Source organism: Eurypyga helias, unplaced genomic scaffold (genome assembly GCF_000690775.1).
Source record: "Eurypyga helias isolate BGI_N326 unplaced genomic scaffold, ASM69077v1 scaffold18436, whole genome shotgun sequence".
NCBI lineage: Eukaryota > Metazoa > Chordata > Aves > Eurypygiformes > Eurypygidae > Eurypyga > Eurypyga helias.
The window spans coordinates 37457-47856 of NW_010258731.1; the positions used below are offsets into that span (position 1 = coordinate 37457).

The 10400-nt window shown below is 43.0% G+C and overlaps 1 protein-coding gene across 1 annotated transcript; it reads right to left on the reverse strand.

Annotated features, from left to right (window-relative positions):
* Positions 1-238: 238 nt before the first annotated feature.
* Positions 239-9995, reverse strand: ERI1 (exoribonuclease 1). The gene is made up of 7 exons (XM_010154468.1): positions 9978-9995; positions 9673-9848; positions 7971-8181; positions 6597-6680; positions 4880-4989; positions 2547-2661; positions 239-660 (listed from the first exon to the last, which is right to left on the reverse strand). The coding sequence occupies exons 1-7, from the start codon at positions 9993-9995 to the stop codon at positions 418-420; spliced, it is 957 nt and encodes a 318-aa protein (XP_010152770.1). The 3' UTR covers positions 239-417.
* Positions 9996-10400: the final 405 nt, after the last annotated feature.

Sequence of the window (10400 nt, forward strand, 5' to 3'; positions counted from 1 at the left end):
GTGTGCAATTAATATTCAGATGCTAGATATCATTAGAGTATGACATAGCAAATAAATACTACCCACAGGCTGGGGTGGCACAGCAGCACACATGCTCAGTTGCTCTTTGCATGTGTTTAAATTACATGCCTAAAATCTTAGTACTTAGCCTGGATTCTGCCTATCAGCCTCGTTACAAGAAAAGCTGCAAAACAGCCACCACACACACACAAAAATCATCAGTATAAAAAACAACAACGCTGTAACACTTTGGCTTCCAAGAGCAAAGAGCTTCCACACTCCTCTTTATTTCAAGAAAGAAAATTAGTTAAGGTGCTTTCAGATTCTGCACTGCAGACAGGTTGGCAGAGGTGGCCGTTTAATAATCTCTTAACAGTCTTGAGCGGGTATCCGACAGCAGTTCCCAAGGCAGAACCCCTAGTTCCTATAGCGGGGCATCTGTGGAGCAGGGGCTCCCTCTAAGGGGGCTGAGGAGGAGACTGTCATAAGCTGTCCAGCATGCATTCTCTCATTCACCCGGAGTTCACAGCCATCCTGCAGCATCCTTATAGCTATCCTTGCAATGTTTTTAGAGTCGTCAAGTCCACTGTGAGGTCTCCCATCATAATCCATGCCCAGCTTTTCAAGCATGATTGTCAGCTTGGTCTGGTTCCGAGGAACCTGATGGAGAAAGTGAACCACAGGCAAGAATTAGGATGTGTACCAAGTCTTTTTAATCTAACACAGTGCAGTAGGAACATATGCAGATTTTAAGGCTACTTACATCACATACTACTTTCATGTTGCCTTTTGCCAGATCACTAACAATTTAACTTCAAAGCACCTTGGTGAGACAGACCCACTCGTGTTTCCAGAGGAGACACAGTCAAGATGAGCTTGTCTAGACTCGGGATAATCTCAAGAGCCTCTCTCTCATCATTGCCAGTACCAGCTCAAGATGCGCCAGTGCTGCCAATGGTGGAAGCCATGGCCCAGTTAGGTTTAACAAGCCTCACAAAAAAGGGATTATCACCCAAAGCAGCACCGCAGAAGGAATGAGATTTTGGGTTTCCTTTCAAATGCTTCTGATTCTCACTGACATCAAGCTTCTGAATGCCTCCAACCACCACAGGAGCAGATCAGTGACAGCTACAGCAGCCTGTGTTTACATGGACAACCAACAGCGTGAACAGACAAGGAAGCTTCAAGTGACTTCCCAGCAAAAGCCCCGAGTCCTCTCTTGATTAATGACTAAATATACATTTGTTCTTTGGAAAAGTCAAAGACAAGGAAAAGGGAAACTTTGAAGAAAAAGTTTAGTTTGCTGTCTTGGTAGTGGTTGGGGTAGGGGAACACAGGACACTACATATTCCAGGATATTGCACCATACTACTGGATTTAATAGCAAGGCAGAATGGTGGTGACAGTGCAGTTGCCAAAACCTGGCAGCGTGCAACTCCAGTAATAACACGTCCAAACTGGGCAGGGGAGACAGGCTGCAGGCTGTGGGATATTCCACAGCAAAGTTACAATGTGTTCCTTGTCAATTTTATCTGTTCCTATTACTTAACAACAGATTTAACAGCAGCACAGAATAGCTTAACAGAACCACTGAGCAACTATAAATGCTACAACTGTTTGCATTTACTAAAAAAATTATCACAAAAAAGTAAAGAGAAACTGCTTCCTTCTGAGTTAAAACCTTCATTGCCTTTGGTGAAAAAGCACTCACTGCTCAGAGAAGGAAGCCTAAGTTACGCTTCGGTTAAAGCTGATAGGACTAACAAGACTGTTCTGTGTTTCAGTATGTTTCCAACAGAAATGGTCATGCAGGGAAAGCACAATAATAGGGGGAGAAATGGAGTAAGCCTGTAGTACTTGCCCCACACAAAGTAAAGCTCTTATTAAACATTAACCTCTTTTTCCTAGAGCTTACATTTAGTATGAAAAAGCCCTTCAAGAAGATCATCAGCTAGCCTGAAATTACATTCAAACACATGGTTTAGCACAGACTGACTAGGAGTTCGCCAGAATCTCCAATAACCCATTTTATGTTATACTGACAGTGAAAGTATGTCCAGCACTGAACCTGGTATTACTTTTCTCTTGATAATTTGATTCCACTGTAGATGTGCCCTGATCTTTCTCTGTCCCCATTAGTGTCAAAAGTGGAGATCTCCGAGTACTAGTGACAATTAATTTCGTAGTGTTATATGAAAACAGGAAAAAGTAACTGAAAAAAATCAATACAGAGTCTTTTCAGCTGAACTACTTCAAGACACACTGCATCTAAGAGCTCTTGTCTAAAAAATTCATACAATCCTTCAGCATACAATCTCCTTGATTCCTGAAAAGCAGATTAAAAAAAAAAAATCAAAATGCAGTAGGTGAGACCTTCAATTAGTAAAGTGAGATCTGGGCATGAGGCACATTTGAAAATCAGACCGCAGGCAACTAATTTATGTACTGTAATTTTATACTATACAAGTAAAGATCACAAGCACAGCAGGATGTTCTAGACTTCGAAACCAAATTTTCCTGCAAGGGAAACACCAATGTGTACAAACCTTATAGAAGTTCCCATATGATTTGCGAATATTGATCCACTTTTTGGCAAAAGAAGGGTATTTGATACGGCTAGTACGGCACTGGATGTTCAAAAATTTACTCATATCCCAAGATCTTAGTAAGTCAAAAAGAGAAAAGAGAAAAACATTAGCAACACATAAATCAGATGCCTTGCATTCTACATGTCGCACAGCTGTAGCACAAAAAGTTGTCTTGTCTTCGGTGATCAGTAGAAGGAAAACAGGTCAGGAAAAGCTCTTTTGCTACAGTCATAGTAAAGAATATTTTAATATGAATTTGTTAAACATGGGGAAAACAAATGACATGAGCAAGATTTTCAGTAGGATGGCTTCAGGTCCATGGTGCTTAAAACAACCAAAAAAAAATAGCATGTCAGCTTCTCCACCTACGACATCTACTCCAAAAGCTGCCAATAAGCTAGATGCTTACACGGCCCTTGGAGGAGCAAGTGATACCTTACATTTTCCTGATCACTTGGGTATGCATGCATCCCTCTACTCAGAAGTAGGTTATTGCAACAAGACTGCACTTCGTTTTAAGAGAAACCAGACCTTTATGGAAAGATGAACTATAACCCTATGCACTTCTAGCTTGCCTTCCTGAAGGGAACCACTCCAACAAGTTTGTAAGCTGCAAGATAAAATAAAGCCTTCTTCCCCTCTCTTGCAGCTGTCTACACAAACTCACTTATATGACAGATTGCACTGCATCTATTTCCCTTGAGGAATTTCACTCAGGAGATTCCTCTAGAGGGGAATTCCAGACACATTCTAAAGCTGAGTAGCATAACCAGTCTTGCACCAGGTTTGCTTTAGCATTTTCTTTATTTAATTCACTGTTGCTTCCAAAGATAGAAGCCTTCACAAGTAAAAAATTAGTCAAATAGCAGTATTTACCACAGTTCCGTAAAGCTGGAACTATATTAACTCTATATACATTGATCTAAATTGTAGCCGGATCTGAATGACACACCTCAAGTCTTGTGTGACACCTTTTAAGTGGCTTCTCCGTTCACAGTGGACACAGCCACGTCTCAGTGATACAGGTTCTTCACCAGAAAAGACCTGCAATTTATAGTCATTGTCCAGATCTTATGGAAAAAGTCTCATGGCCAAAATAATTTTCCCACTGGCTAAGCTGGGTTAGTTAAAAAGCTTTTGTTATGTATCCATTCATCTCCTATCATCCATTATTTCTTAAACCACTTATATTATAGACTAGAACTGTGTTTTATTTGACAGAAGTGTCACAAAGTCATACTAAGACCCCATATACTCCTTTTGTTTCCCTCCCCATAAACTCCAGTTCTGTTTCAGGGTTTGTCTCCCTTTGGTTCAACAGTCATTGTAACAGAGCAGCACAGGACTGCCTTTTTAATCCTGCACATTGGATACCTACTCCAGGCAAACAACTGGCACAGCAACGTGAAAATGCATCATTCACCTCAACAGGGCTCATGTTAAAAACTCCCTGTCCTACTTAACATGTCTGCTTTCTTCCCCCTCTTGGAACAAGGCATTTAACAGAAGAGTAATGTTTCACAGCTAAAAAGCAAGCATCAGCTACAAAAAAATTCCCTGGGTAGTGCTATATAAGGTAAGGCTCAAACAGTATCTGTCTTTATAGAACAAAGCTAAGATCACAAGAACAGTATCACATCACAGATTATCTAGATCTCAGGATCTAGTCCCTCTGCAGTCATTAGGGGACTTGGTTTCCCACCAGCCTTTGCGAGAGAGCGTGTTCAGGTGGTAGTTCAAGCACTAGTCTCTCCTTCACACACAAAGCTTGGCAGAGCTGTGACCCACCACAGCCACCTTCCTGTAAGCCAGAGCAGAGAGCTTTCCGCACTAGCCATTCCTCCTTGCACAGCATCACCACTACTGCTTTCTGGCAAAACACGCCGGACATACTAACACATGTAGGATATAACACAACCACGTCTCTGAAACATTGGATTCAGAAAAGCAGGGGAGTTGCTTAAAACCAAAATTGCACAACGTTCTTTTGGGGTATTCTGTGCTATATGGAAGGGAGATGTAAACAGAGAATTACAACAACAGAAAAAAAGGATAAAAGCTTATTCAACAGCATTGAGTTGTATAAAGCAAGCTAGGAAAGAAACAGTGCCATCTAATGGATTTGAGCTTCATTTCAAGTTAGTTAGGTCAGCTTTTGGGACATTCCATGAAGCTAAAGTTAGAATTAACTGGTAAAATGGCAGCGTCATGATCCACCTTTAACGATACTCTCAAAGATTAAATGCAGTTTTGTGGTTTCAGATTGTGGTGAAGGTTGCATAAGGACATACCCGTCTGTCAGCATGGAATAGCTATACTTTGTTCCCAGTTCTCGTTGTCTCATCCACTCTATGACATTCTGCAGAACTTGAGGAAATGTATCAGCTTTATCAACAATGTCCTAAGACAACCAAAAAAACCACCAAAAGGGAGGAATGTTTATTTCAGGAAAACAACAGCATGAAGTGTAAGAATTATATCGCTATACAGGCACTCACTAAGCTGGCTTCGCAAAATCTTTAGAAACAGTTTACACATTAAAATAAGCAGATAATTGGGCAGATTTTTCTTAACCAAAAAAAAAAGCACCACTAGAAGAGCTAACTTCCAAATGGCATCTATAAAGGTGTGTTGGGATTGCGGTGGAGTTTTGGTAGCGGGAAGGGGCTACAGGGGTGGCTCCTGTGAGAAGCTGCTGGAAGCTCCCCGGCTCCAAGTTGGATCCCACATGTGGTCACAGCTGAGCCAGTCAGCACCTCAGTGATAACATACTTAAGAGGGGATAACAAAGAAAAGCTGTACTTGAGAGAGGAGTGGGATGCGAGGGACAACCAGACAGACCCCCCAGGTTAGCAAACAAAGGTAGGGAGGAGTTGGGCTGGAGCATCAGTTCCCTGCAGCTCATGGTGAGAGGGCAGGCTGGGCCCCTGCAGCCATGGAGTGTCACAGAGGAGCAGAGACTCCCCTGCAGCCCAGGGAGGGCCCCACAGCACAGCAGGCAGCTATGCTTGTGACTCTATGGGAAGCTCGCACTGGAGCAGTCTGCTCCTGAAGGACGGCACCCTGTGTAAGGGACCCACACCAGAGCAGTTCACAAAGAACTGCAGCCTGTGGGAAAGACTCACGCTGGAAAAATTGGTGGAGGACTGTCTCCCGTGGGAGGGACCCCACACTGGAGCAGGGGAAGAGTGTAAGGAGCCCTCCCCTTGAGGAGGAAGGGGCAGCAGAGACAATGTGGGATGGACTGATGGCAATCCCTATTCCCCATCCTTCTCCCCCTGAGCAGCACAGGAGGTAGAGAAATGGGGAACAAAACTGAGCCTGGGAAGAAGGGAGGGGTGGGGAGAAGGTGTTTTATAGATCTGGTTTTAACTCTTATTATCACACTCTGATTTGATTGTTAACTGATTATTTTTCTTCCCCAGGTCGGGTCTGTTTTGCCCATGACCGTAACAGGTGAGTGATCCCCCCGGTCCTTGTCTCGGCCCACAAGTTTTTGCCTATGTTTTTTCCTTCCTGTCCCACTGTAGGAAAGGGTGAGTGAATGAGCAAGTGGCTGCCTGGTGCTCAGCTGTTGGCTGGGCCTAAAGCACACCAGAAGTTAACAAAGTCAGTTGTTGTTGAACTTTGAGTAAAGCCTTAAAGCTTGTTTCCCAGGCACCTGCTCAAGTCGCTTGTTCAGAAGCCGCTGCCATCATAAGACTCAAGATTTTTATTCTAAAGAGCTTAAAGAGGAACTGATGCAATTTAGGAGGTGTTCTCCTCTGCTAAAGATTTGCTACACATGGATTACATAGTGAATGCTTTTCCCTATAGCCCCTTACAAACACCTAAATGATCAATTTAGTGAAACCAATTCTGTGATAATTGGGAGAGGGAGAAAAAGACCAAGGATTAAGAAAGTAAGTCTTAAAGAAAAGTTACCATGAAAGAGTACCAGTTTGAAAACATCAACATCACTGCTACACTTTGATTTCTTCAGAAAAAATATGGGGAAAAAAAAGTTACCTGGGTGATTCCTGTCAGACTGATGCAGAAGTTTGAAAGCTTGGGATTAATTTCTGGCTTCACGTACTGCTGAAAAGTATCCTCCTGTAACACAGGAATCAAGCACTCAACAGCAGCACGCTACACAGCTCACACAGCTTGTCCATAGCCAAAAGGCAACAGCAGCTCCTTGTCCTGCGGGAGGCAAAAAGGAGTGTGCACCTCCCCCTGGGCCAGCATGAGCCTCCTGACTGACCATCAGGAGATTCCTAATGGGATGGATGGCCTTCCAACCAGAACACATCCTTCCTCTCAGCCAGTAGGCACCTAAGAACATGGATGTGGATGTAAGAGGGGAGACGGACAGACTGCAATGAAAGGGAAGATTTGGGAAAATGCGAGCATGAGTAAGGAAAAAAGAAGTGAGAGGCATGAGCAAAGCCTGACAGTGTCTCTATAGGTCACCTGCAATTCAAGGAAGGCAGGAAGGCAGCTGGCCACACACCTCAGAGGCTGTGTACAAGTCATACACCTTTGGATGCCAGCCCGTCAGAAACACACTGACCTCGCTCTGGGAAACTGAGAGGTACCAGACTGAAGGCTACACGCAAGTTGCATGAGAGAAAAAAAAAAATTCCTGGTGCTTTGTAAAACCTTTTGGACAGAAGAAAAAACCCACACCGTTTCCTACCACTCTAAAGCTAGTAAAACCACCTTTGTAATCTGTACAGTCCTTTTTTCTGCAGTTGGTCATACATGCAGCTACACTAACGTTGCATCATAGCAATGACTGGAAACCCTCCTCCTCCTGAAAGTTCTTGATAAATGAACCATTAGTGAGAAGAACGTGCACTTCCTCCTTTTCACTGAGTCAGTTTCAGTCAGACAGCAAGCAGTTTTTTCTAAAAGCTGCACTGGAACAGAGCACTTGAGGTTGCCAAATGCCTACTAAATATATTTAAAATCAGGTTACGCAGCTGTCAGTGTTAGATACACTGCGGAAATACTCTAACCCAGAGTCCACTCAGTCAAACCTTCTACACCCCTGCATTTGTATCTTCTAGACTGCCACACAGAACCACAGAATTTGCTAGTTCTTGTTTATGATGAATCCCTTGAGAAGCAGGGAAGGAAGTGGGGGTGGACAACTATGAAACTGAAAGTCCCTCATTACCAGTAAAGGGAGTCAACAGCAGGAGCACTATCTGTTCCAGATGCTTCAAGAATAGAAAGGTTTTGATTGTATGTAAGAGGCACAGAGGACAGGTCCTTATGGGGAAAAAAAAAGCTATTTTTATTGAAGTTCAACATCTACCTAAAAACTAATCTAGACTTCCTGAAGCAAAGAAGTTACATCAAAACCCAGCACACCAAGACAGTAATTAGCTGACTTACTATTTCCAAGGTATGTGTGTTTAGTAAGACAACAGGAAACTCAATTATTTCATGTATGAACTCAGGTGGGTTTCCTTCTTCACAGGTTGCTTCAAAGTCAACAACACAGATGTAGTCATAGTAGCTGTCTCCATTAATGGGTTCCTTCTGCATCAGCTTCTGTTTCTTATAATAGTTTTTCAATCTCTTTTTCAGCACATCTTTCACTCCTCTTAAAGAGATACAGAAGTGGCAAAAATCACACTCATGTAATTGTTCCACATTACAGAACTGAAGATATATTTAACATTAGAAAGTTCATAATTTATTAATCTTGTTTTGAACACCAGCATTTATGACATCTGAATTCAACTTTATCATACAGCTTACGCTCCATTATGTGGGATAATGCAGAGGCTGTGATACCCCCTGACAACCAAAACATCTAGATAGTATCAGTATTTGGGGATAGACCGGGATGCACAGTGCAGAGACAGTCTGCAGCCACCTCCAGTTCCGCAAGACTCAGTTCAAAGCTTGAAGCCTTTGCAAAGCTCAAGCCTTTGTAGATTGCTCCTAGATGACCTGTGGCCCCAGAAGCAGTCCTGCTTCACCCATACTTCCCTGTGCCCTCTGCCTCAAGCGACTGATGCCAGAGGTATTTCTGCATCAGTGGGATGGATAATGCAGAATCCAGCTAAAATACCCACATTTTAAGTTTGTCTCAATTTAAATTTAAAATTGAGCTTGAGTAACTCCATTACAATAAAGTATTCAAGATTTCAGTGGTCACAAAAACTTCCTGGTCAAGATCCTGCTTTTCAGGAGGTTTGTGGCCAACACATTAACCATTTGCCACTGTGAATTTAAGTTACTTACGGCTTCTTTTTAACAGAAACACTGTGATTCACAAGCACAGGTGCAACCAGAGCTGAATAAACAAGGATAGTTTGCCCTTCAAAGGAAGTTATTTTTAAAGTTACACATTGCAAGTGAAATCACAGAAGCCACAAGAGCTCCTTGTAGCAAGTGGCATTATCTGAAAAGCAGCCCACTGATCCAGAAGGAAAAACGGGAGTCAGACTACTAAACCTGCATTTGAGAACATCAGCCTCTTCTGCAGAACACAGGTAACACTTTTTCCACTCTGGTTTATTAATCTAGTTTAATTCAATGACCAGTTTATTCAAAGTTGAAACAACTTTGAGAGCACAGTTCCAGTTTATAACACATTCACCTATTCACATCAGCAAACTCCATCTAAAGGTACTTGTCCTCTGCACTGACAAAATTCCAAGTCGTATCACCACAGAGGTTCTAGCTAGTATCAGATTTGTACTAGGCACAGTAAATAAAAACATGTACGTCCCGAAGTAAGTTTCTCTACACTGAAGGCCTGCAACACCACCCGAGAACCCCTTTTTTCAGACCTTTTTTTCCCCCGTGGCCAGAAGGGTGTTGAGAAATAACCCACAGCTACATACTCTTTTGTTTCTTTGCATTACCAGTTGAGAGACCGCACATTTCTGGTAACACATTAAGCACTACCACACGTGCTAATCCGACAACAAAACTAGCGTCAAGACTACACATAACACAACTGGTGTTTGGTGGCGTGTCTGCTTTTCACTTGGTAGTGTGTTTTTTAAACACATACAATAATCACCCCTTACGTCTCCACTGTGCTCAAATAGTGACTAAAAGGTTTAAAAACAAGCCTAACCTGGTTTCAAGCTTGAACTCTTCAAGTTTACTTCTGAGCTCATCTCTGGTCATTCTGTTGATATAACCATTGGTCATAGCAATTTCTTTGTAAACGGGATCACTGAAGTCATTCGAACTGGCAGTTGAGTTTTTCCCCTTAGTTTCTTGCTCATTGATCCCATAATGCTGCTTATCCTAGAGGAAAAATTCGAAGGTTATTTAAGGTCAAGACAAGAAGGTAGAGCATTAAATTTTACACATCGTTTTGGCAGCAAAATGCAGTAAGCCATCAGTTTCACTCCAAGTGAATAAAGAGATACTAACACATGTATCTGAAGCCATGCCCAAGAGTAGCACTGAGAGACAAAGCCTGAACGCGTGTCCCAGCTTCAACAGGAAAAGTTAGTTTTCTGGTACGAGATGACAAAACCTCGACCAGCAAGAAGAGGTTTCACAGGGTATATCAATTAAGCAGGACCTACAGGGAGACACACGAACAGGCAGATGCCCAATGCTGTGCAAAATAAACAGAACAATAAATCAAGAAAAAAACTGAAGGCACTTTGACTCTAAACGGTTATTCGCAGCCTTTGTGGAGCGAGTACACGGCAGGGCCGGCCTCCCCCAGGCTCACCGCCGGGGCCTCCCAGGCCTCGGGCGCAGACGGAAGGGCCCGTGGCACCAAGAGGCGCCTCCCTCGATAACGCAGCACTCTGCAAGCTCCGGCCGGTCGCGCTGAGCAATACC

Bases quoted from the DNA above. Each gene is read 5' to 3' on its own strand.
- ERI1 (XM_010154468.1), bottom strand. The intron at 6,681-7,970 runs GTAAGTCAGCTA...CCTGTGTTACAG, and splicing joins ACACACATACCTTGGAAATA to GAGGATACTTTTCAGCAGTA. The intron at 661-2,546 runs GTTTGTACACAT...TTTCTCCATCAG, and splicing joins CATATGGGAACTTCTATAAG to GTTCCTCGGAACCAGACCAA.